The sequence below is a fragment of the Phocoena phocoena genome, chromosome 1 (assembly GCF_963924675.1).
Source record: "Phocoena phocoena chromosome 1, mPhoPho1.1, whole genome shotgun sequence".
In the NCBI taxonomy this organism is placed as follows: Eukaryota; Metazoa; Chordata; class Mammalia; order Artiodactyla; family Phocoenidae; genus Phocoena; species Phocoena phocoena.
The window spans coordinates 25,283,967-25,311,612 of record NC_089219.1 but is presented as its reverse complement, the minus strand read 5'-3'; the positions used below and the strand labels follow the sequence as shown (position 1 = coordinate 25,311,612).

Here is a 27,646-nt window from a genome sequence, read left to right as displayed (position 1 = left end):
CGGGAGCTGGTTCCGGCTGCGCGCGCAGCGGTGGTGGCGGCGGCGCGATCGGCCGGGCTGTAACCGTCGTCCGTCCGGTAGCGGCTGGAGCGGCAGCGGCGGCCGGGCACGGCGCGAGGCGACGCCACAGGGCAGCGGCGGCAGCGGGGACAGCGGCGGCAGCCGGAGACGCAGCGGCGGCCGCAGCAGCAGCAGCAGCAGCAAGACGGACTCGTGGACACGCGCCGCCGCCGCCGCCGGGCCGGGCCGGGTGTCGCGCGCCGAGGCTGGGGGGGAGCCGTCGCCGCCACCGCTACCGCCGCCGCCGCCGCCGCCGAGGTGACTGAGGAGAGAGGCGCCTCCTCGCTCCCGCCGCCGCCGGACTTCAATGCCCAGTCCCCAGCTCGCCAGCGTGAGTGCGCTGCTCCCGGGCGGCCCCCGCTCTGGCTCTCGGGGCCTCGGGGCAGGGGAGGGCGGGAGGCGCCGCAGCCATTAGTGCAGGCCCGAGACACGTCCCCGGAAGGAGGGCCGGGCCGGGGCCGGGGGCGGGGGGAGCGCCGCCGGGAAGCGTGGAGAGCGAGGGTGGGTGAGCAGGGTGGGGGGATCGCGCGTGTGGGAGGGGGAGGGACTAGTGTTGTGTGCAAGAATGTTGAGTGAGGGGGGCGATGTGCGTGCGTGAGGGCGAGAGTGTGAGTTGGGGACAGGGCTAGTGTGCATGTGGGGGGAGAGAGAGCGTGGGGGGGAGAAAGTGTGGATGGGGGGAGTTGGGGGCAGTCTGTGTGTGTGTGTGTAGAGAGTGAGGGGGAGTGAGAGTGGGGGGCGGTAGGGGGGACAGTGTCAGGAGGGTGGGAGGAGAGTGAGGGGGAGCGTGTGGGAACGAGTGAGTGTGGGGAGTAGGAGTGTGCATGGGAGAGTGGGGTAAATGGGGAGAGTAAGTGGGGGAGGGAGAGTTTCTCGTGCCCGAGGTAGAGTGGTGGGGGGGAGAACCTGAGTGCAGAGTGAGAGAGGTTGGGGAGAAGGTGAACGGCAGATGAGGGAGTGTGGAGGTGTGTGTGCCTGCGACTGTTCAGTCTGTGAGCCGTCTTCCTGGAGGCTCTATCTGATTGTTCTCTACGGCCATAGTGAACCCGGGTGTCCTGGGTTAGGGAGTTCTTTCCAGGAGCATCTTGTCCCTGGGTCCTTGGGTTCAAGTATGAGGAGAGGGTACAGAAATCTGTTCCAGTGGCACTACCATCTTCTGGCTCTGTGACCCCCCCCCCCATATTTCATGACATGGACATGAATTTCCAAATTTTTCAAGCATATGATTGGCATCCCACCCTAGTCTGGGGTTCTGAGAGCTAACTAAAACAAATTTGTGTATTGCACAGACTCTTGTAAAGTATTGCTAGTTTTTCAGGTGAGAGGTATTCTATTGTTAGGTAAATTTAAGAAATGTTTTTTTAGGTTTTAGCTCTTTCCTACCCTTCTGGAGAGAAGATTTTAAGAAGTAGTAATAATGATAATAATAATGGTGTAATATGTTGATGATAAAGAAGAACCATAGGCTAGCTTATTATTTTCTGGAATTTTTCAAGAAATGTATAAAGTATCTAGCAGTTCTAGCATCATTGTAGGCATTCAGCAAATGCTTGTCTTTATGGAGTCACCAAACTGTAGCCATTGCTGGATTAAATATGGTGGTTACTGGCTCCCTTCCTCTGTATTACAGAGTAGTTTCAGACAGGAAGTGAGTGAAATTATGCCTTATTCAAGGTGCAAAAGGAAATTAAGGCTTCAGAATGACACACTATTTTTTTTAATACATTATTTATTTTTGGCTGCATTCTTCGTTGCTGCACGCGGGCTTTTCTCTAGTTGCGGAGTGTGGGCTACTCTTTGTTGCGGTGCGCGGGCTTCTCATTGCAGTGGTTTCTCTTGTTGCAGAGCATGGGCTCTAGGTGCGTGGGCTTCAGTAGTTGCAGCACGCGGGCTCAGTAGTTGTGGCTCGTGGGCTCTAGAGCGCAGGCTCAGTAGTTGTGGCGCATGGGCTTAGTTGCTCTGAGGTGTGTGGAATCTTCCTAGACCAGGGCTCGAACTTATGGTCCCTGCATTGGGAGGCGGATTCTTAACCACTGCGCCACCAGGGAAGCCTAAAGTAGAGGTTCTTGATGAAGAGTACCTTGATACGGATTTTATACTGTAATGGTGGGAAGTCTCTTAGAAGTTGGGAGTCTTTTCAATACAAGCAAAGAGTAGCATGGTCCTTTTGGTACTAGACGCGATAGAATTACAAGCAAAAGCATTGGTGTGTAATTAGAAGTCAGAAACTGTATTTTTCTTACAGTGTCCTTTTCTGCATCACTAGCATGCTCTCTGCTTTCAGAAACAGTAAATAGTATTGATACTGTTTGGTGGGGGACCAGATTAATTAGTATTAAGTTCCTCCTATGTACCAGGTGTTTTTATACTCTCATTCAGTTCTCACAGCTACTATTAAAAGGTGGTAGGTGTCCTCATTTGCATTCATTTGGCACACGTTGAGTGGTTTCTATTTGCCAGACGTTAGGGATACAGTGATGAGCCCTCATTGACTTACAGTGATGAGATGAGAAGATATAGAGACTCAAAGAGGTGAAGTAACTTGTCCCAGCTGGATTAAAAACCCAGGTCAGTCTGACTCCAAAGTCTTTGATTTTTCCACTATACTGTCAACTACCCTCGCTAGGTTGTCTCTCTTTGAGGTTTCTCATCCACACAGTGACCTAGCAGCTTGTACAGATGAGAGATGTTGAAGGTAATTCAGAAGACTGAATGGCTGGAGGCAAGGAGATCATTTAGGAGATGCTGACTTGAGGCTCTTTGGGGCCTAAGTTAGGCTAGGCTTTTATGTGGGTGGAGATGCTGCCTTGGAACTCTCTTGGGGCCTTAGGGTGCTTTGAGACAGGAGTCTTAGGCACCTGGGATATGTCTGGGAGAGGAAAGTCTGATTAAAGAAACCCAGCAGCCTTTTAAATGTCTTTTTTTTTTTTTATTTTGGGGGAAAGAAGAAGAGTGTATTAATGGGGATAAGAGTCAACCAGAAGTTGTCACTTCTTTGTGAAAGTCTTTCTCTTCAGCTTTGTGGGATTTTTATCTCAGGAGATTTTGAAGATCAAGTGAGAAAATATATATGAAAGCACTTTGTTAATTATAAATTGAACTACAGACTCAAAGTATTATTATCACTAAGACTTCTACTAATGCAACAGTTTCTTATATTTAGTAGCTGGAAAAGGCTACTAGCATTTTAGACCACCTATATAAATGAAAAATTTTTTAGAACTGCTGAACCTGGTATATTCTGACTCAGAACAGCAAAAGTCAAACCACTCCCTCCGTGAGTCAGGCAAGTGATATTTAATTTGAACGAACCAAATTTATAGGCAGAAACCATTTACAACATCATTGAACTTTGGTGGCACTAGGGAAGAGTTAATGTTTGAATGTTTTTGCACGTAGTTTCTTAAAAGTCTGAAAGCCCCATTATTTATGTTTTACTTGAAAAGACATTTGTGTGAACAAGGAAAAACATTTATTTTTCTTAAGATGCAACTTTTTATTCACTTTGTCTTTTAAAGATAGCATTTCTATATGAGGTAGTTACAGAACACTTTATGGTTTTGAGACCCGAAGTTGAAATTGAATGGAGATTTATTTTATAGGGGTTGACTGTACTGTTCCTTTTTTGTTGGAATGTCGGATTGGTAATCAGTGAAGCCTCTAGAAAAAGCATTTACAAATAAGATGCAGATGAGCAGTACATAAATTTTTAGCTGTTGCTCTTGGAAGAGTGAAACCAGTTAGAGGGAAGCCTAAGTTAGGTTGATTTCTTCAAGTGATATCTCATTAGCTATACTACTTGTAGAAGTTGGTGATCTTTACAAATTTTGAGCAACTGGAAATCAGGACCCATAGTTTTAACATAGAAGACTTAGTTATGTTTATTGAATTAGGGTAGTAGTTAGAGATTTTGAGGTCTTGGAGTACTTATGAAGTCCAACATTATGCTTTAGGATTCAACATTACCGTCTTAAGAATCTTCTGTGTGCTAAATCACGAATCATATCATTTTAAATTCATAATAACCCTGGGAGTGAGTAAGTGGCATTCTTCCAATTTTACAGATAAGAAAATTGGTTTAGAGATCAGTTGCTGAATCCTAGTTAAAGAGTATCAGTAAATAGATGGCAGTGGATTAAAAAATTTTTTCCCTTTGGGGCTTAAAGTACTTAAGTCTCTAGCCATTTTTTTTTTCCTCCCCAGTTAACTGTAGTCATTTTACAAGGGATTATGTAGGAATTAGTAGATGTTAAAGAAATTGCCTTTTTTTGGCTTGAAATTTAGTTTTTAGTTAGTTTTTTTTTTTTAAAGGATACCTCAGTTACTTTTTTTGCTCTTTGGGGGATGTTGCTGCTTTGAGATTTTTCTCAAGATACTAGTTGGGTTATATAGAAACTGATGATGATTCTCGAAGTTTGTAAAGCAAGAGTCCTTGATGTTACAGTTTCGATAATTTTGTATCTGGGGTTTGTTAAATGAACAGTGGATGCCACCGATTAAAATTACTTGGGAAATGGTGATTTGAATCTGTTAATCTGGAGTATTAGAAGAGTCTTCTATCCATTTTCAACTTCAGAACTAGTGTATATATACATAGGTGTCTGATAGCTTTCTCTGGTTATCCTTCATTGTACTGACTGAACCACATTCTCTAGCTCCTTTGACTTCCTGGCCGCTCTGTTGAGACTTGAAACCTTACAGGATTGCTTGGCGTAGAGCTCAAGTGGATATTGTATCTGAATCTTTTGCTCCATGGAGTTGTAGGGGTCTAGGCTAAACCAGAAACTGTCACTACTCTGACACCTCCATGAGAGAAGCTGCACAGTACTGCAGGCTCTGTCCACTTTCCACAGTTACCCTGTGGAGTTACTAGGACCCAGATGAGAAAATAACCTTTCTCCTGCACATGCTGAGGTGGTTTTCCCTGATCAATCAGTATAGACTTACAGGGCATAAACTCTGCCAGAAAAATGGCTACGGGGGGTTGACAGATTATACCAGCAGTTTTTATGTGATTTGAATACAAATGTTTTTTGTTTGCCTACACTGATTTCTTACCTGCGGATTCTGTAACACAGCATCCACTCCATTTTAAGTGATCTAGAAACTAAATTTCATCATTTAAATATAAATTTACATTTTACAACATTCTTTTTTAAACTGTAGAGAATTTTTAGATTAAGCTTTTCTGTGACCCTTTCTTTGCTAGTTGAGCCTGTTTTGAAAAAATATTTTGACCATTAGAACCCTCTTTCCTTTTAGAGAATTTAATTCCTTTCATGTATTTTTGGGTTGAAATTTCATTCTTCTCAGAAAATGTTAATTCTTTTGGCATAAAATACGCACATGATATATTTGCTTTAGCAGATCAGATAAATTACTTTATATTTTTATTTCCGCAGTGGTCAAAAATGTTGGCTCTTAACTAATGTATTGTTTGACAAGAATTCAAATTCACAATCAAGTCTGCCTTCTTCTAGTCTTTTCGTTTTGAGATTTGAGCATAGGTTTTTTTTTTTTTTTTTTTGCACTCTTTTACTGGAAACATTCACTAGGTTGTACCACCACAGTCTTTGTAGATTGGATTTATATACATATGTTGATATTTACTATTTTTCATAGCAAAACAAATTGGTGTGTTTCCTTCTTTCCATTATTGGTGAAAAGCCTGTCATGAGGGAACAGAGTGACTGGTTAGTACAGAAGGATATGAGTCATCAGCAGGATTTGTCAGCAAATTGAGAAGGATATGATGGAGAAACAATAGATTGTAGTGACATTCTTCATTCTGCATGTGTAGTTACAAACAAGTTTCCTTTTGGTGATTGGTTTAAATTATTCAAATAATTTAGATCTTTCTGGATGAAGAGCACATCAAATTTAAGTCATAGCCTAAACTCTGAATTGTTTTTCTGGTGAGATGAGATATTCATTTGGAGGTCATCACCAAGCAGAATTCAGTTAAACTTGTATCCATTTACTAGGAAAAAGAATTCAGCAATCAGGTAGGTTTTAGTAAGCTGAGAGGCTATTTTTGTGAAGCTTGCTGGTAATTATGGAGCAGCTCAGTAGATCAGAAGATGCCCACCAATATGGCAATAGTTGTTTTCTCTCAGTGAGCAAAGAGTTACTACTACTCTACTTTTAAAATTCCTAAGAGCTTTTATTGCATTTGAATTGGTCTAAAATTCTCAGCATGGTCAGGGCCTCCTCAGAGCTATCTAACCGAAGACTTAGCTCCTTTCTCGAGTCATGCTACCATGGCCTGTCTCTATTTCTATCAGTCTTGTCATAAAAATTTTACCTTTCCTCAGAAGTCTTAATTAATCCTACTCCATTCTACTCATGCTTATTTTGTGTCTTCAAAGTATGTAGCATTAATAATGAAATTTTAATGCTCATCATCAAATATTTTTCACCCATATTGATTCTTTTAGGTTCTTGATCCTGGATGGTGATTATATGGTATGCAAAGAGAGCTCCACAAATGCTTGTTTTAAGATTAGATGGGCTGAGTTTTAGTATCATTCAGAGCTGGTATATTGTCTGCATCTCAGGAAGCATTTTGAGGAAGAGGACATGAAAGATTAAATTTTGTATTCTTTTTTACCCCACTTATTTATTTATTGCTGTGTTGGGTCTTCGTTTCCGTGCGAGGGCTTTCTCTGGTTGCGGCAGGCGGGGGCCAGTCTTCATCGCGGTGCGCGGGCCTCTCACTATGGCGGCCTCTCTTGTTGCGGAGCACAGGCTCCAGACGCGCAGGCTCAGTATTGTGCTCACGGGCCTAGTTGCTCTGCCGCATGTGGGATCTTTCCAGACCAGGGCTCGAACCCGTGTCCCCTGCATTGGCAGGCAGATTCTCAACCACTGTGCCACCAGGGAAGCCCCTAAATTTTGCATTCTTTAAGTGAGAAGAGAAGGAAAGTGAATCCATGTTTAACTAAGCTGGTGACCAAAGAATAATAACCCCTTGACATGGAATTATAGAGGTATTTCACCATTTTTACTTCACATTCATATGTAATGTGAAACAACTGCTTTCACTGTATGGTTTCTAAAGACTTTTGAATGTTGTATTTTATGAGAATAAACATCAAGTCATTATTGGGCAGTTCAGTTAGTGGGTAGACAGTATATTTTAAAAGGCCACCAGCAGCTCCAAATTGAATTATTTGGGTTCTTGTCTGTTTATCTTGTACTAATACTCAGTGCACAGAGAGATGGCTGTGAAGTATAATGTGATTTATAAGAAACAAGTTTAGGAGAGGAAGTGAAGTGTAACTTACTTAGGGGAAACTTGGACCAAAATGCCCTAACAGCAGAAAAATTTCTGGGGCTCAAACAAAAGAATTTATGCTGACAAGATGTAATTTGGAATGTTTTTATTCTGTATCCTGTACATAGAGAGCTTCCTTCCCCTCTTTTGGTGGTGGATACTTGAACAGGACCTTTAAATATGCTCAATATGTTAGACAAAATGGGGAAATGAAAGAGTTAAGCTGACCCATAAACTGCTAAGTTCTGAAACATACATTTTAAATAATGCTAACAATAGCCTGGAAGTTTTTGCTTTGCATGCTGCTCCTGTGCTGTAGGTTATTTTGAAAGGTGATTCAAATAACCTTTTCCCAAGTATCTATTTTGCAACCTCAGGGAACTTGCAGCTGTTACAGTCATTCTAACTGTCCTGATATAGCTCAGAAAACATTTCAAAGTGGTTTTGACAGGGTGAATTCTGGTGTCCTTTTGGATTTTTACTACTGAGTTTGCTTTATTACAATTGAAATTCAGAATCTCAAATACATTTCTTTATTAATGAAATAATTCAGTGGTTCTTGAGTTAGTGTATGTATAGTGATGTTGGAAACTAAAGTAAAATGATTGAGACTTAAATTGTTCTCCAGGAAAATTATTTATCCTTTTGAGATTAAAGAAAGAAGGATGGAGGGAAAGAAGAAAACAAATGTTAGGATTTAATTTTATGGGAATGCCGCTGAATTTGAGATAGTTCTCTATAGTATGAAGGAGGTTACCACAGTTTTTTAGGAAAAGAAGGTGCTTAAACCTTATAATAAAGAGGCTTGGGAGTCTTGAAAGGTACATAAACTGAAGTCTTTAAACAAAAAGCTCGTGGAGAGGGTAGTCCTGATGATACCTTTCCTTGGAAATGGAAATATAAATGAATAGAATCAATTTAATAGAGCTGTTTAACTTAATTTTTAAAAGATTCACTGAAAACAATAATATAATGTTCCATACTAGAATGGTGTTAGGATTTTTAATGTTTTTACTGGTATTGAAATAATTTTTCAGAAAAAGTGAAAATTGGCCATAGTGCTGTTATCTTCATTTAAATTTTATTTCTGAAAGGAAAAATAACATTTGGACAAAGAGTTTCAGCTGGAGAGTTGCTAATCTTTAGAGGAACAATGGAGTACAAAATTGAAAAGTAAATATTTTGAAGTGTGGCGTGAAAATATTTAATGCAATTTTTGTCTTACAGTTATTTGTAGAGGTAGGAATTACCAGAAAATGACAACTACTTCTAATTGCCAGGGTACATACAAATTTGAAAACCACTCCCTTTTCATTTGAGTGGGAACAGAGCCCACGGGACTTCAGAAAATAACTGTCACTGTTCTCAGAAGCAGGTGTGATCTGTTGGTTAATTGCTTTCCTTTCCTTTCTGAGTGGCAGGCCATGTATGTCCTGCTGGTTCTGAAGTGTTCAGATATTTTCCCACTATCAAGGTCATGCTTTCTTTTTATAGAACTGATTATTGATTTGTGTACTGGAACTTGATTCTCAAGTTCCCTCCTTAAATGAGGAAGTAGAAAAGTGGGAATAACCAAGGGAGTAACTCTGAAACTTTTTTTTAGCAGTAAGAAGCGTGTTGCTATTTTTAGCTTGTTTACAGATATTTTGGATCATAATTTCTGTAGAATTTAATGATACCTCTTTCCTTATCAATTCCCCAGGACTGTAGTCAGTAGGGGAGGAGAACTAACATTAATTTGAATGGTCTAAGTTCAAGGAGCCAGATGTATTCACTTTTAGTTTGATAAATGCAACAATAGAGAGGATGAACAAAGATAAGTAGTACAGAGTAGAGCTCTTATTTCTACAGGGCTCTGATGAATTGGGAGTAGGTATGAAAGTAAAAATTTCCAATTTGAGATCAGTTAACCAGGAGATGAGGTTTTTTTTTTTTTAATTGAAATTTAGTTGGTGCAATATGTTAGTTTCAGGTGTACAACATAGTGATTAGGCATTTAAGTACATTGTGAAATGATCATGTCTATAAGCCTAGTAACCATCTGTCACCGTAAAAACTTATTACAATATTATCAACTATATACCTTATGCTGTATATTACATCCCTATGACTTATTTTATAACGGGAAGTTTGTACCCCTTCACCTGCTTCGCCCAGTCCCCCCACCCAGAAGATGAATGGCTTTTTGTTTTTTTAAAAATAAATTTATTTATTTATTTATTTATGGCTGCCTTGGGTCTTTGTTGCTGCCTGTCGCTTTTCTCTAGTTGTGGCGAGCAGAGGCTACTCTTCGTTGTGGTGCGGGGGCTTCTCATTGCGGTGGCTTCTCGTTGTGGAGCAGGGGCTCTAGGCGCGCGGGCTTCAGCAGTTGTGGCACATTGGCTCAGTAGTTGTGGCTCACGGGCTCTAGAGCGCAGGCTCAGTAGTTGTGGTGCACGGGCTTAGTTGCTCCGCGGCATGTGGGATCTTCCCGGCTTGAACCCGTGTCCCCTGCATTGGCAGGCGGACTCTTTTTTTAAAAAATAAATTTATTTATTTATTTATTTTTGGCCGTGTTGGGTCTTCGTTTCTGTGTGAGGGCTTTCTCTAGTTGTGGCAAGCGGGGGCCAGTCTTCATCGCGGTGCGCGGGCCTCTATCGCGGCCTCTCTTGTTGAGGAGCACAGGCTCCAGATGCGCAGGCTCAGTAGTTGTGGCTCACGGGCCTAGTTGCTCCGTGGCATGTGGGATCTTCCCAGACCAGGGCTCGAACCCATGTCCCCAGCATTAGCAGGCAGATTTCTCAACTACTGTACCACCAGGGAAGCCCCAGCAGGCGGACTCTTAACCACTGTGCCACCAGAGAAGCCCCAGAAGATGAGTGTTTAATTAGCAATGTTGAATTTTCTTTAGTTTACAAGTCTTAATCTCAAATGGTCAAAATGCAGTAGATACAGTAGTACTTTAAAGAGGAATTTCCTTGCTTTTCTTTCTTGATGGTTGTGAAGATTTTATGGTCTGTTGTCTGAATAGTCTGTGAATATTCGGTCAGCCTTCTGTGAGTTATTAACAGTTACTCAGGGCCTTGACTTTTTTTTCCCCACAGACCCCATATCCAGTCTGTGGACAAATCTTTTTGGGTTCCACCTCCAGGTACATCTTGAAACTGATTCATATCCTCTCTACTGCTACTGCTTTGGCCCAAGCTACCATTATCTGTCTCCTAGATTATAGCATCAAGTTCCTACCGGATCTCCCTGCTTCCACTCTTACTACTCATAATCTGTCTCCATATAGCATCTAGAGTGATCCTTTTAAACATTGGTTGTCACTCTTGCTTGAAACCTCTTATTTTTCTCTGAGTAAAAGCCAAATACTTCTGTTGGCCTGTAAGCCTCTCTTTTTATTTCTCTGACCCTATTCATTCCCTTGCCATATCTGCTCCAGTAGCACTGGCCCCCTTGCTGTTCCTAGAACGCTCCAAGCATGGCCCCACCTCATAACCTTTGCAAGAGCTAATCCCTCTGCCTAGAATGCTTCCTCAAATATCTATTTGGCTCAAAACCCCAGGACTAGGATAAAAGGTCACTTTTTTCATTGAGGCGTTTCCTGCTAGCCTTATTTAAAAGTGGAATCCCCTCTCCCTTCTGACACTGCAGATTCCCCTGCTTTGCATTTTTCTCCATAGCAGTGGCATGTTTTATTTGTCTTTTTCTGCCTGCTAAAATATAAGGTCCATTCTGACAGGAATTTTTGTTTGTTTACTGCTCTTGCTGCCCATATAAGAATATATGGTACATATTATGTATCCAATAAATATTTGCATTTATACATTTTTAACTGGCCAAATTGCAGTGTCTAGTCCTTCATGAGAATGAATTCTTTACTGTTGACAGAGTAGTCATACTTAAGGGAAATGCAGGTGTCTTCAATGAGGTGAAATTAATTTGTTTTAGGAAAAAATTGTTGCAAGGTGTTAGTCTTGTATACCATATTATGCTTTCATGTTGTCTGCTTGTAGAAACCACGCTGACTCAAATTTGCATGACTTCCTGTAGAATTTCTGGCCAGAAAAGTAAACAGTAAATGTATACTTACTTGTTCCTCAGACCTTTGCTTTTAGATTTTATTTTCTTAGATCTAGAGTTCTTTTGTACATTTACTTATAATGTACTGTTTTTAATTTGGTGAATACTGGCATAACCTATCAAATTAGAGGGTTTTTGCATCATCACTTTAATTTGTAAATAGAAGTGATTTCAGTGGAAAGCTTGTTGTGAGTGGCTTGACAGGATTTTTAAAAGGATGCCCAGTAAGTGTGGGTTACATTAAATGGGGCTGATTTTGTAAAGTTCGTTCATGCCCTTGAATTCTCTATATTTATATTTGAACTTAGAATTACAGTTGCCAAAGCAGGATCTGAATTTTACTCCATAATTTAATATCTTTAACAAAGAAGAAAGCTGTCTTTCTGGAAATGTGTAGGTACAGGCTTGCCAGGGACAGAAGGACTAGCCCTTTTGAGGCTCTTTGTAATCCAGTGGTTATAGCACTGTTAAGGATGTAATTAAATTGTAAATCATTGTAGGTTCTTTATCACCCTAGAATTAAAAATTAAAGGGACTTCTCTGGCTGTCCAGTGGTTAAGACTCTGCATTTCCAATGCCGGGGGTGTGGGTTCGATCCCTGGTTGGGGAACTAAGATCCTGCATGCCACATGGTGCAGCCAAAAAAAAAAAAAAAAAGATTAAAAAAAATTAAAGAAATTAAGGTAATAAGTGTACATGGGAAAAAAACAGTAACTGTTTAGAAGGTATATATTGTAAATCATGCTCCTGGCCTGAGTGAAAACATACTAAGTACTCACAAATATTTCTATATATACTGTTTATATTATCATGTACCTTGCTTTTTTCACTTATTAGTATCTCTTAGCCATCTTCCCATATCAGTTTATATAGGTGTTTTATTCTTTTTAACCTCTCCATGGTTTTCCGTTTTAACATTGTGCCATGATTAAGTGATGGGTATTGTATTATTCCATGCATTTTGGCTTTTGGTTCTCATCTAGGTAGATGTTAGCAGTAGAGCATTGACAGTGGATATTTAAACTTGTAACATACCCCTCTTCAGAGTTTTAAGTAGTCTCTGTTGTGTTATTGACTTAGTCTTACTGGCAGTGCACTGTCTTAGCTTGGTAGACCTCTGCTTGCTTGTTCTTCTTCCAGCCCCCTTTCTTTATTCTTCTTTATCTTTTCCTCTTCCCTCTTTAATTTAAAAGGATTTCTCTGTCACAGACCATCATTTTCTAATTCTTCAGTGAAGTCATATTCTTTTGTTAAAAATGGAAATGTTGCCTAGGAAATGGAAATTCCCAAATTCAACATTTTAAAAGTTAGATTCTATAAAAGATAAAGGGTGGAGAGAATATTTGGATGCATATTTGAATTTGATCACTGTTATGTGTCAAGTAAACCAGCCTCTTCCATCATCTGGTAAATTAAAGTAAAAATCAATTTTTACTTAAGTAGGTAGAGCAGAATCAATGCCAGAGAGAAAACTTCAGAAAAAAGTTTTCCAGTAAGGTATACAGGTGCTGAGTTTATGCTAAAATGTATGGCTCTGTAACTGTTGAGTACTTTCCAGCTGTGGTGGGTTGTTTATGATTTTTTTTTGCAGACTGTTTGCTTTGTATTCTTATGGGTGTCCCAGAAAGGAACATTAGTTTATCTGAATTGACAGGTGCAAGAACATTTAACTGTTAATGTGTAGTTGAACTCCTGGGGGAGGGGGAAGGAACCAGAAGCTTGCTTTTATCATGCATCTGTTAACACTGATAGAACATAGTGTTTCATTTGGCAGAAATTCCTTTGCTGGAGATCTCAGTGTGGTATTAAGAATTGAAAATCTGGGAATTCCCTGGTGGTCCAGTGGTTAGGACTCTGTGCTTTCACTGCCGGGGTCTGTGTTCGATCCGTGGTCAGGGAACTAAGATACTGTAAGCTGTGCAGCCAAAAAAAAAAAAAAGGAATTGAAAATTTATAATAAGTTATCCTTATCCCTGGGAGTGGTCCTTCCAAACTGAGCTTGGAGGAATAAGATGGGATAAAGGTTGTTCTGTTTTCTGAGAAGACAAACACTGATGACTGGGTAGAAAACTTAATGCTAGAGCTGTAACCTTTTAAGCCTGGCTGTCACTACAATGCTGGTCTTTCAGTGCCTTTCTCAGCTGACACACATATTAGCTGCCATAACAGCATTAAACCGAAGGGATTCAAACAGGTTAGAATTTCCTTGTGTTTTGCTCTGCATTGCACGCAAACGGTTGTTCTTTGAGTAGTTATTTTAATAGTCTTTTCTTCCCTTATTATAAGGTCACAGAGTTGCAAATGAACATCCAACCAAATATTTGAAGAAAAGTTACACTGTCATGAATAAGATTATGACTTGAAAAATATTTGGATACCTCCATTAGTCAAAATTGGAGGGAAAATAAGACCTGGGTTCTTGTCCTTGATCTGCTGCTAATTAGCAGTGTGGTCTTAAGTCTTTGTAATCTCTCTGGATCCCAAACAGCATCTTTTTTTTTTAAAGGTCAGTGTATTTGATCTCTTAAGTTTCTGCCAGCTTTAAAATTCCTTGACTGTACAAGGAGTACTCTGTGAAATGTGTGATCTAAAGTGGCTGCGTTTTTGGGTTACAGTTAGAATTATGAGTTAGATTATGAGTTAGGAAGGGGGATGGTGTGTATTATGTTTTTGTTAGTTTGAATGTAGAAGTTTTGTGTGTTTACTGTAGTGGATAACTCATTATGCTGAGGTATTGAAGTTCTTACAATGCCATTTTGAATTTCTTGTGTCTGTCTCATATTTTAGGAATGTTTTAGTTTTGAGCTTGTGTCTATGGTAATATAATCAGAAGTATATAATTTACAAAATAAAATGCCATTAAGAATATCATAAAAAGAAGACTTGAAGATAGAAGATTAGGCTTGAAAGTTTGAGGCTTAGGTTTGTTCTTACCTCTTTCAGTTTCTTCCTGCAGGTGCCTCTGTAGTCATTATCTTTCATTTGTCTGGTTACAGTCATCTTTTTTAGAGTTCTAAATAAGCATTTATTGGTGGCTTAGGGAAGAGGCAAGTAGAAGAACTTAGACCTCGTCCCTATTTCCAGAGGAACGTATGATTATGTTGAGACTGACTGAGCCAGCTATACAGATTACTGTGTTTCAAAAATTCTGCCACTTCTCTTCTTGCCTTGTTTTGGTAGGAATTAATATTTGGGCAGGAGACTGCTGTGTGAATCATTAACCTTTGGATGCTTTTGTACTCTTGAGGTAGTGATGTGAGAAATAATAAAAAGATAAATTGGACTAGAAATGAGAGAATGGGATTTATATATTAGCTGAGTCAGCTGGAATTGTGGTACCTTGGGAAAAAATACAGGACTTTTCAGAAGAGTCTGAATTTGGGCCTAGCTAATTCATTCACCTTAGACAAGTCACTTTTCTGATCCTCTTTCCTCATTCATCATAGGTAGTTAAAAACTACTTAGAGTTGTGAGGAAAAGAAGATAACTGGTATCATATGAACTTTATGAACTGATATCATAAATGGGGCCAATGCATATATTTTGGATTGAAAGAATTAAATCCTCAAAGTGGAATTTTGGTAAATAGCCTTCATTTACAGATATAATTTTAACCAAAGATAGTTAACATCAAAGCAGAAAAATAAGGAGATCATTTGATGTGAACTTTGTAAAAGAGTCCATGGAGTGAAGTTTTAAGTATCTTTTAATGATTTAAAAATGATTTAAAATGATTTTAAAAATTCATTTTAAAATGACTTGAGTTAGAAATAATCTTATTAGTATAGAACTTTATTGAGCCTCGTTTTGAAAAAAGGAAGACATACTTAACTTTTTTTTTGGCTGCACCATGCGGCATGTGGGATCTTAATTTCCTTACCAGGGATCAAACCTGCACCCCCGGCAGTGGGAGCACGGTGTCTTTTATTTATTTTTTTTAGTATTTATTTTATTTTATTTATTTATTGGGTTGCGCTGGGTCCTCGTTGTGGCAGGCAGGCTCCTTAGTTGTGGCTTGAGGGCTCCTTAGTCGTGGCATGCGCACTCTTAGTTGCAGCATGCTTGTGGGATCTAGTTCCCTGACCAGGGATGGAACCCAGGCCCCCTGCATTGAGAGCTCGGAGTCTTAACCACTGGATAGCCAGGGAAGTCCCAAGACATACTTAACTTAAATCTCTGACTTTTAAAACTCTTGGTATGTACTTCTGTCCTATTCTTGGTAGATGGCAGTAGTTTAGAAGTGGTGCCATTTCAGATGTCTTTGGGCTCATAAAGAATGTATTCTTGACTTTTGGGCATTGTGTTTGCTGTCACCTCCAGTTCATTTTCTTTATGATTGTCTCCTCCAGGTTTTTCGTTGGAATATACGTTGCACATTTATGGCGATTCTGAGCGTGAGGGCAGACTTCTGCCAGGCTCAGCACAGCGTTTCCGCTGACAAGTGAGCTTGGAGGTTCTATGTGCCATAATTAACATTGCCTTGAAGACTCTGGACACCGAGACTGGCCTCAGAAATAGTTGGCTTTTTTTTTTTTTTTTTTTATTGCAAGCATATATCTTTTAATGACTCCAGTAAAATTAAGCATCAAGTAAACAAAAGTGAAAAGCGACCTACTCTTTTAACTTGTCTCACTAGTGCCTAAATGTAGTAAAGGCTGCTTAAGTTTCGTATGTAGTTGGATTTTTTTGGAGTCCGAAGGTATCCATCAGCAGACATTGAGGCCCAAATTGAATTTGGATTCAAGTGGATTCTAAATACTTCTGCTTATCTTGAAGGGAGAAGCTTCTTAAAGAATAAACAAGTTGAGTAGAGAAAACACTGATCGATAATAGGCATTTTAGTGGTCTTTTTAATGTTTTCTGCTGTGAAACATTTCAAGATTTATTGATTTTTTTTTTTCATTTTCCCCATCACACTCACACACGCACGCTCACACTTTTTATTTGCCATAATGAACCGTCCAGCCCCTGTGGAGATCTCCTATGAGAACATGCGTTTTCTGATAACCCACAACCCTACCAATGCTACCCTCAACAAGTTCACAGAGGTAAGATTGTAGCATGGTCTACTTTTTGGATTGATTTATAGGTAAAATCCTGTTAAAAATTAACACCACTGTAAAGAAATCTTATACCACAAAGCCATTTATTTCTGTGATTGGAGTATGGATGATATGGATCCTGTGGATCTTACCAGTCTTTGTTTGAATTGAGTTGAATTAGTTAAAACAGATTTTTAAAAGAACATTTATGGAATTTGAGGAGATCTTAGAGATTGTCTAGTACTGTGTTTTTTCCTTTGAACATTATTAGCAGTTCTTTTGTTACAGTTTCAATAATAAAGCTAATTAACATTTATTGAATACTTAGTACGTACCCAGCATTACAATAAGCAGTTTTATGCATTATATCATTTACTCCTCACAATAACCCTATGAGGTATAAGTACCATTATTTCCCTTACAGATGAGGAAACTGAGGTTCAGAGTGGTTTAGTAATTTGCCTGAAGGCACACAGTATGTGGTAGAACTATCTCTGACACTAAAACCCATTTCTTCCTAAAATGCCCTAACCACTTTTGATGAAAAGCTACCCTAGAACTACTTAGCAGTAGGAACCACATTATTCAAGGGTCCGGAAATTTAGGGGAAGGAAAGGTATTATAGGTCGCATTTTTATGTCAGATCCTGCATTTTTTCTATTGGTAGTAGTAGAGAAACATTTTGTACTTTATTCAACAGGCATTTGAATGTAAGCTTTTTAATCATTCTCAGATTGTTCAGTCTCAATGATTTCTGTTGATGTATTTGTGGAGTAGACTTAGAGAGCTAGATGAACTCCTAGGGATTCTAAATCTACCTCTCTCACTTTACAAATGGCAAAACTGAGTTCAGAAGAGGTTTTGACTTGCTGAAGGTCACAAATATTTACCATAAAAATTTTCTACTGGAAACTTTCAGTGAACAGCTACTGTGGAGTTCATTTTAATGGGATTTTATTTGTATTTTGAAATTTAAAAAAATTTCTGACTCATTATATAACATTAACAACTTTCCTGAGTCTGTTTTATGAGAAGGCGTTTCTGTGAATAATAAAGTCCTTTAGCAATTAAAATAACTTTTCTCTTTAGATAACCAGATGATGGACACTTCTTGTAGGATATCACTGTTCTACTTATTTATATTTTTAATTCTCTGAGCTTCTTAACTTTGTGTACACAGTGTACAAGTTAATTCCAGGCCGGTATGCCCTCTGGTTGTTCAGTCACCTTTAAGCCTGGCTGAATTACATGATACTATTTTCAGCCTGTGGATTCCTTGGTCATAGACTCCTGCAGCTATAAAAAGATGTCGGTGGCCTCTTGAAGTTAGTTAGTGACTGGATTAGGCATTACTGTAGGAAAACTTCTAAAGGAGCAAGACTTCTGGCTGTAATTGTGTGTTACTTGACTTTGTAATATAATACCACTATTTAATCTTAATTTCAAAATTGCTTTTGTTTCTTTAAATTATAAAAAGCAATATGTACTTAGTACATAAAAATGAGAAGTTACAGATAAGCAAAAGACAATTTAAAAATACTGTTAATACCTGGTGTCTAGATGGTTTTTTCTGTATTTATGTATATATTTATAAATATACATATAGATAGGATCACACTGTGTATTTTAGAAAAATTTCCCCCAACCTCCTTAGTATTATTTTTATAGCTGTCATAGTATTCTGTATGGATGTGCTATACTTTTTTAACCATTCACCTGTTTTTGGACCATTAATGTTTCTGTCTTTATACCATCCCAAACAACCTGTGTTAAACATGCTGGTACCTAAATCTTTGTGTATATCTTTAATTATTTCTTTAGTATAAATTCCCAGAAGTAGAATTTCTAGGTCAAAGTGTGTGTGTGTTTTTAAAGTTTTTGCATTAATGCTACCAAATTGCCCCTTACAAAGGTGGGCCTTATTGATGCTTCCACTTTGAATGCAAGAATGTCTATTGTATATGTTGTTACAACGAGAATGATTTTGATCTTTGTCTGAGAATGAGGTCTCGTTTCAGTTTATAAGAGTATATTTTTAAAGCTTTCATTGCAGATTCTAAAAACAAGTTTCCTTATATTTGTTTTTCTTTAAAGGAACTTAAGAAGTATGGAGTGACAACTTTGGTTCGAGTTTGTGATGCTACATATGATAAAGCACCAGTTGAAAAAGAAGGAATCCACGTTCTAGTGAGTGTGTAGTGTTTTAATTTTTCACTACAAACAAGTTGTACCTTTCAAACATAGATTTTTTTTTTTTTTTTTTTTTTTCCCGGTACGCGGGCCTCTCACTGTGTGGCCTCTCCCGTTGTTGGAGCACAGGCTCCGGCCATGGCTCACGGGCCCAGCAGCTCTGCGGCATGTGGGATCTTCCCGGACTGGGGCACGAACCTGTGTCCCCTGCATCGGCAGGTGGACTCTCAACCACTGCGCCACCAAGGAAGCCCCAAACATAGATATTTTTAAAACTTGGCACTCATAGTTTGCTTTTTAAACTTACAGGAGATACAGTAATCATAGCAATCTGTTAAAATTCCTTTGGATTGGCAGTTTTGTTCATTTATGTGCTTGAAGTCTACAGATGCAGAGTATTTTCAACAAAAAAGGCAAAATTTAGTGCACACTTATTTCAAGAAAATGGAAATTTCATTTTTTTTTCTCTAGGAAATTAATGTGATATTTAGCTTTTGTTTCTAGGCTACTGGTTTGAATATAACTGAAAGTAGTTTCCATCAGACATTCTTTTTTTTTTGCGGTACACGTGCCTCTCCCCGTTGCGGCCTCTCCCGTTGCGGAGCACAGGCTCTGGACGCGCAGGCTCAGCAGCCATGGCTCACGGGCCCAACCGCTCCGCGGCATGTGGGATCTTCCCAGACTGGGGCACGAACCCGCGTCCCCTGCATTGGCAGGCGGACTCTCAACCACTGCGCCACCAGGGAAGCCCCTATGTGCCTATTTTTTACTGAGAGTTAGTTCTGTAGTCTTTACTGCGTTGGTTAGTAGTTGAGAAGGCAGTTGATGCAAAGAAAATAAATGTCCTGTTGGTAAGGCAGTTGTCTCACATCTGGTACATAAAGTTTCCTCACTTACACATTGGTGAAAACACAAAAATCAAATAGCCAAACATTATGTTTTTTAAAATGTATTTTAATAGTATGGCATGGTAATAATACTTTGCTTGCATTCCTATTTCTAAATGATTTTAAGGTCCCCTGGCTGGAAATCACTGGGGATAAGTATAAACATGTATAAAATGTAGCCCTGTGTTTAAAAAAATAAAAACAGAATTTTAAGTTCTGAAATTAAACCAAATACAAGTTCCTTTTCCTGTATTGTATGTTCTTTAGAGAGTAGATGAGAAATCAGTTTGTCTTGACAGTTGGCAGGGTGAGAAAATGAACTGCAGATTGACTGTAGTCTGTTTGAATCAGTAATGTTGGTAAACACCTTTATGAACTAGAAATGAACTAAAGAACTTGAAGTAGTTAGTAGAAGATAATGGTAGATCTGGGATTTATTCCAGGCCTTTAAATCTAGGCTTTTGTTTTGTTTTAAAGAGCTGTGATCAGATAAAATTAAAGGTCTAACTAAAGCTGGAAAAAAACCAAGGATATTTAGAATTAAGCTTGGAATTTCTTTTTTTTTCCTAGGCAGAATTTTAAAAAAAAATTTTAAAATAAACTTTATTTTTTAGAACAATTTTAGGTTCACAGCACAACTGAACAGAAGGTACAGAGATTTCCCATATATGCCCTGACCCTACCCATGCATAGCTTCCCCCATAATCAACATCCCCCACCAGAGTGGTACACTTGTTAACAACTGATGAACCTACACTGATACATCATCATCGCCCAAAGTCTATAATTTACATTAGAGTTTGCTCTTGTATATTCTAGGGGTTTTGACTAATACATAATGACATGTATCCAGCACTATAGTATCATACAGAGTTGTTTCATGACCTTAGAAATCTTCTGTGCTCCACCTATTCATCCCTCCCTTCTCCCTAATGCCTAGGCAGAAATTTTAGTTTAAGTTGGATTGCTAATTTACTTTTGCTAGGTGAAGAGGGTTTGGAACACCTTATAAGAGGATATTCCCAAAGTGAGACCTTTCAACCCTTTGACCAATGTTCTTGTAAATCAGAAGCACATTGGAAAAGACTAACGGTGGTTTCAGCCATGTCAGCTTGAAGTTCAAATGCTTCTAAATTGCTGCTTTAGTGATTTTTTTGGATAGAAACTGCTTGTATGAGTAAGTAAAGCATGTTTCATATTATTGTTTCTTAACTAGATGCATTTTAGGGAGTCTTAGAGGAAGTAAGCTCTTGACTAAGGTACTTACTAGTTTTACTGCTATTTACAGTTAAACTCTGTAGTGACATTTATAATGATAATACTGACAGCCCTTTAATTATGGGGCGTAGTTGACAAACATGTGCTACCATGGCTAATGGGCTCCATGAGGTGTTCTAGTGGTGCCAGTCATGAGTGCACGGTCAATTTAGTGCTCTGTCACTTTTCCCTTTTTCCTTCTCTAATGTTTTAAAGTGTCCTTATCCAGTCTCATTAGAACAGTATTGTTAAAAAAAAAAATTCCCAGTGTCTTTGCATTTCTGTCCTTGAAGTTAGATGGGACAGAGGGTATGCTGCAATATGTGAATGTCCCTTCCCCGCTTTCTTCAAAATGACTTGTGTTGGTTTCTCAGGACCTTGTGCGAGGTAACAAGGAAGATAAATCCCTGCCTGTATTGTGAATGCACATGGGGTTGCTCTTAATTGAAAAACAACCCAAATCAATGAATATAAAAAGAGAAGGGAATACTTGAGAAAATGGTTTTCATTTCCTCAGGATCATATCATGTGGCACTATACTTGTAAAATGGGGTGTGTATAATTTAGGCCGAGCTTTAAAAATATTTGCTGCTTGACTTTAAAAAAAATACATATGTAAGCACAAAGATGGTAGTATGTTTCTATTATGATCTGTTGGAAATTACTTATCAGAGTCTTTAAAGAAAAGACATCATAACTTAGAGCTATTTGGGGATAATCCTCAAAAATATTTATATTCGTAGAGACCAATGAGATACCAGTGGTATACTTTGCCAAAATGGACTTCTAAATCTTATTGACAGGTGGTGTGTCCTCTCTTACTTTGTCTTGATTTTAATTTTAGTTTTCTCTATTATGTCTAATTACTGTTCTGTTCAGATAAAATATTTGAAGAATGCTAACCTCTTATCACTCTTGTGATAAGAGAGATTTCCAAAGAAAAAGTTTGAGGCTTATGATGCTGGTTATGTATGCTTCATTGAGAAGGCTAAGTTGGCACACTTGAATTTTGATCTTGGATCATTTTTCAGAAGTGATCAGAATTGTGTGGTTAAGTATAGGTACATGGGGCTTCCCTGGTGGTACAGTGGTTGAGAATCTGCCTGCCAGTGCAGGGGACACAGATTCGAGCCCTGGTCTGGGAAGATCCCACATGCAGTGGAGCAACTAAGCCCGTGTGCCACAACTACTGAGTCTGCGCACCACAGCTACTTAAGCCCGTGAGCCTAGAGCCCATGCACTGCAACGGGAGAGGCCACGGCAACGAGAAGCCCACGCACCGCAACAAAGAGTAGCCCCCGCTTGCCGCAACTAGAGAGCCCGCGTGCAGCAACAAAGACCCAACGCAGCAATAAATACATACATACGTACATACATACATACGTTTATTAAAAAAAAATCGGTACATGTAGAACAGTTAGTGCAATTAGGCCTGCCCTGTGTATGCAGCTGTTGTGCATTAGGATGTTAATTCTGGAGAAAATATCAATTTAATGTAAAAGACCTTTTCCTCCCAGGATTGGCCTTTTGACGATGGAGCGCCACCCCCTAATCAGATAGTTGACGATTGGCTAAACCTACTAAAAACCAAATTTCGTGAAGAGCCAGGTTGCTGTGTTGCAGTGCATTGTGTTGCAGGACTGGGAAGGTAAGTTCTTCCCCTTTTGTCTGTGAATTCATTATCAAAAATTTCACTTTGAGAGAAACTGCATTTATTACGCTAAATATTAAGTTGCCTGAAAGGAAATGAGAGCAAAAGCTGGTGTAATGATTTCTCAGAATAACTTTTTATGTTTCATTGTCTGAGTCTGGGTTTAGTGGGTGGTGGTTCATAAGTTGTTTTGGAACTGGTTTAATGTAATTATCTTTGAGCCAAAAATACAGTCTTAATTTAGTTTCTCCATTTCCAGTAATCAAAGTTTTAGGTGTTTGAAGTGGGCAACAAAGTTAAAATAATTTTAGATTTGAAGAATCTGTACATGATTAATTTTAGATTGAGATGAATGGAAGTTAATAGATGAAGAGCAGATGGTTGAACCTTAAATTCTTGAGAGAAAATGTATGGAGAATGAAAGTTGACTTTGGTTTTAAAATCTTTTTCCTTGAGCACTGCATGGAATGGTGTTGCAACACTCATCAACAGTAGATTAAATGTCAATTTATAATGTGCACTTTGACTCCAAACATTAATGCAAGCTGCTGTTGCCTCAAGGTGGTGGTGACTCAGGCTGTTACCTCTGCTCAACCCTTTCGTTTGCTATTTTCCTTTTTTGCAGTTTAGTGTTGTACAGTTCTTCTTCAGGGACAGACGTCTCTAGTCCTTATCCTGATTTGGGGCAGTTTTTTAAACTAATAGCTATCCTAGTTAGGTAGTCAGTCCAAAGTTAGTGCCTTATAATGGGCTTATTATAAACATCATTTCCTTTGTTATATTAATATATGTATAGAAAGCAATTCCTAATAACGAATTCTCTGCCACTCTCCTAGCTCATGGAAAGGATTTTGTTGAGGAAGTCTAGCACCTCTTTAGTATTTGATGAAGAGATGATATTAAAATTGATTTGTAACAAAAATTCTGAGACACTCAAGATAATCCATTTGGTCATTTACTATGATAGTAGTTAAAGATCAGTGGATTTTTGGTGACATAAAATGATGTGAAAATTTGAGATATAATGTGATGATGTTTTAAAGAGTAAAGATCTCGTAATAAAGGTTTAGAATTTTGTACTTTATTAAAATAGAAAATACCATAGAAGCTGTAATGATTTAGATATTTTTACTATGTAGAAAAATATCAGATATTTTAGTGTACAGGAACAATGAAAGCTCAAGCTTTACATACTTTTGGTAATAAGTAATCCTGGGTTTTAAAAAATCCTTTAATTCCAAAGACCTGTGGTTATTTACAAATGAGTTTATCTCTGCAGGGCACCTGTGCTGGTCGCACTTGCTTTGATTGAATGTGGAATGAAGTACGAAGATGCAGTTCAGTTTATAAGACAGTGAGTATGAAGTTTTATGTTCAGAAACACATAAAGCAGGACTTCCCTGGTGGTCCAGTGGCTAAGACTCTGAGCTCCCAATGCAGAGGGGGCCCGGGTTTGATCCCTGGTCAGGGAACTAGATCCCACATTGCCATAACTAAGAGTTCTCATGCCTCAACTAAAGATCCTGCATGCCTCAGCAAAGATCCTGCGTGCCACAGCTAAGACCCGGCACAGCCAAATAAATAAAATAACTAATTAATTTTAAAAAAACACACAAAGCAAAATCATACAAGAGAAAGAAATTATAAAAAGTACCCATTCATAGTACAGGGTAATCTGCTGTCTTTGGCTTAAAATATTATTTGAAGATATCAAAAATGGCAAGTGATAAAGAGACTCACAGTAACACTACTGGCTCCCAGATTTAAAGATTTTCTAATTTAGGTGGCAAATTTGGGCATTGTAGAATATGTCCAGTATATGACTTGAACATCTAGAAGTCCTTAAAATGAATAGCTAGGTAGCTGAGTCTCAGTGATGTGGTGCCTCTTTTAATGGCTGTCCAAAATGCCTTCCAAATGTAACTCTCTGTGACAAAGAGGAAAGGAAGAAACTATAGAGGAGCAGTTAATCACCTAGGATTCTTAAGTGACCTGTTCAGTCACAGAATCAGGATGGTAGTGCCCAGACAGACTCTTGACAGCAGTCTGGAATAAGAGGCCATGCTATTTTTTTTGTCCAGAATTCTTTGGCAATTATTGTCTTGCCCTTTCCCTTTCTAACCTTTTCTTAAAAAAAACAAAAAAGAGAGAGAAAGAAATAAAAAAAATGACTTTGTGACAAAGGGCATGAAATGTATGGTAGCTCTAGGAAGATAACATGTTTCAAGGAATGCCATCTGTGTCTGCTGCTTCATATAAATACTTCCTCATTTATCCTAAATACTTGCTGCCATTTCTAATATGAAGAATATATTAATTGGGAAGAGTATAGTCAGATGTCTCTGGATTAACCATTCTGATCTTTATTAAACGATTAATAGACTCGAATGAGAGTTAGCAAAGAAAATTCGTCTATTTCTTCTTTTAGGAAGGCACACAGAAAGTTCATGTTTCAGTTCAGCCCTTTCACTTAAGAAGTGATGTTGTATGGGAAATATGCTGGTTTTCAGCTGTGTAGAGTTAGAAAGGCCATAGGCCATAAATACACTTTTCAGTGAATCAGGCAGCTCTTTTTTTACGTGATAAAGTGTGCCATTCTTGTATTTTCAGAAAAAGAAGGGGAGCATTCAATTCCAAACAGCTGCTTTACCTGGAGAAATACCGACCTAAGATGCGATTACGCTTCAGAGATACCAATGGGCATTGCTGCGTTCAGTAGAAAGAAATGTATACGAAGGCTGACTTGATCGTGGCATTTAGAGGGAACTCTTGGTACCTGGAAATGTGAATCTGGAATCTTAACTGTGTCATCAAAGTAGTGATGGATTCAGTACTCCTCAACCACTCTCCTAATGATTGGAAAAAAACAAACAAAAAAGAATATATCCCTCTATAACGTGAATAAAATGTTTAAGAAAAGAAAAAGAGAAAGAAAAAAAAGGATTAATTTAGTGAAGGATGATTTTGCTCCTAGTGTTGGAGTTTGAATTTCTGCCAGGATTGAATTATTTCAAAATCTCCTGTCTTTTTAAACTTTCTCAAAATAGGTCTCTAAGGAAAACCAGCAGAACATTAGCCTCTGCAGAACCATCTGTTTGGGGAGCACACTCTTCCATTATGCTTGGCACATAGATCTCCCTTTTGTGGATTTCTTTCTTTCTTGGGGGCGGGGGGTGGGGGGAGGCACGGTGTATTTTTCCCTTCTTCTCACTTTCTTCTATCCCTCTTTTTCCCCTGATACAAGTTGTAGGTGAAATAGGAGAAGCCCATGTTGCTGTAGATGTGCGTGCAGTCTGGCAGCCTTAAGCCCACCTGGGCACTTTTAGGAAAAAAAACAAAAAAACACCAAAAAAAAGAAAAAACAGAAAAAGGCAGTGGCGTATATAGTATATGATCCAGGTGTTTTTTAGTCTTTACTGATGATGGGGTATTCATGTTAGTTTCTTTTCTTGAAAACCCTATTCAGCATTAGGCAAAGTAGCCAGGAGCCTTTTTTGTTTTGATAAATTTGTGGGGAAATGGCATTTTAAGAGGAGTCTCTCAAAGAACTTAGCTGAGAGTCGAATTCATCTCTTTTCCAACCAATGAAGCTAAGTGGATGTCCCAGAGATTGTTGTTTTCGGAAGGGGAGTACTCCAGGCCGTCACTAAAGATATGTCCAGGCAGAGCATTAGCACACTTTCTACACCTTGTAGAATTGTGGGCTGTAGCATTACTCTGATTTTCTGTCTAATGATGTCAGAGAATGCTGTTAGTGTAAAGTTTTTATTTTAGGACTTATTTGTACTCTGAATTTTCAGGAACAGTCAAAGGAGTAGCAGCAAAGATACAATATTTTAGACTTGAGAAATGCCTGTAATGGGTATTTCCCAAACTGCCCCCTATATGTACAGTTCAGTTTAACCACTGATTGCCTTGTTATTTTCTTACTAGGTTCTTTGTGAGATTAAAAAAAATTTTTTTGCTGGTTCAAAACCAACAATGCCTAGTGAGTATGTGTCCACAGGCCATAATAGGGTAGAAGAGAGACATAGAGCAGCTCATTGTGTAGCAAAGGGACTGTGTGGCTAGTGCAGTGGTGTAGTATCATTTCTGCAGATTCTTTGCTGGGTTCAATGTACTGATCTAGAAAAGCTGTTTTGCTGCTCCTTTGCAGTTGTGACCAGGCTGCATTGACAAAGCAAGTTGGAGGATACCATCAGGGGCTCTTGCACTCTCCAGCTGAATATTACATAATTAATAGTGCTCTGCTTCTAAGGATTTGAATAAAGTCTTACGGTCATCTTGTCCTGTTGGAATTTGCTGTGCAGAGCCATAAACTTCCCATTTTGTTAGGGTCAGCTAGGCCAGTAGGAATGGACCAGGACCTTGTTTCACACTGATGATACCTCAGATGTTGGCTGGCTATGTGAACTGCCTATTTCCTATGCCGAGTTGTTTTGATTTTTAAATAAATAAAAATCTGTAGATTCTCTTCTCCCCCATCCCAGAAAACAAAACAAAATAATGCTTTTTGAAATTGTTTCTAGGATTTTAAAGTGAAAAATGATGGTACTATCCAAAATTCTTTATTTCAGAACCTGACAGTAGATTCCTTTAACATAGGCTCAAGATCAAAACAGCATACCCTCTAAGCTCAGATAGACAGTTGACTCCAAGGGTTTTGATCAATACCAGAACAAACCTTTTTCCTTTGACATGCTCTGAGTTTTGTTGTTTGGAGGGAGGGAAGGAGGGAGGGGGAGAGAGAGAGAAAGGGAGAGTGAGCGTGTGAGAGTGTGTGTGTGTGTGTGTGTGTGTGTGAGAGAGAGAGAGAGAGAGGCGCGAGAGCAGTATCCACCAGTAACAGTGCCTGCCTGAGTTAGGAAAATTACATTCCTGGTTCTGTATGAGGAGAAGGGTATATAAAGCAACATGAAACATTAGCCCTCATTTTGTTTTAAATTACAGACTAATGTTAATTGTTCTCAGAACTGGATTTTCTTCAAAATTAAACATTTTTTTCTTTTGGATTTAATGAAGTATTGCTAGCTGAAGCCAGTTTGACATGGTGAGGGAGATGTCAGACTGATGAAAGGTGTGCAGCCTGATTTAAAACCAAACCCTGAGCCCTTTTAAAGAACAATAAAACATATTTTACATGCTCTTTGTCTGTGCGTTTGTTCTCCACCCTCAGGTTGAGTTTCATTTATGTCTTCTTAGAAAACTTGGTATTCTC

General features: G+C 38.9%; 1 protein-coding gene across 4 annotated transcripts; it reads left to right on the top strand.

Moving 5' to 3' along the window:
* Positions 1-8: 8 nt before the first annotated feature.
* PTP4A2 (protein tyrosine phosphatase 4A2) lies at positions 9-27,572 on the top strand. Of its 4 annotated transcripts, XM_065872716.1 has the most exons (6): positions 9-391; positions 15,751-16,449; positions 18,538-18,630; positions 22,295-22,425; positions 23,708-23,782; positions 25,039-27,572. In XM_065872716.1, exons 2-6 carry the CDS (start codon positions 16,354-16,356, stop codon positions 25,145-25,147), a joined length of 504 nt encoding a protein of 167 aa, XP_065728788.1. In that variant the 5' UTR covers positions 9-391; positions 15,751-16,353; the 3' UTR covers positions 25,148-27,572. The 4 variants fall into 4 exon arrangements, with proteins under 4 accessions (XP_065728788.1, XP_065728797.1, XP_065728811.1 ...); XM_065872725.1 differs by lacking the exon at positions 9-391 and having other exon boundaries at positions 16,354-16,449; positions 22,334-22,425; XM_065872739.1 differs by lacking the exons at positions 9-391; positions 18,538-18,630 and having other exon boundaries at positions 16,354-16,449.
* Positions 27,573-27,646: the final 74 nt, after the last annotated feature.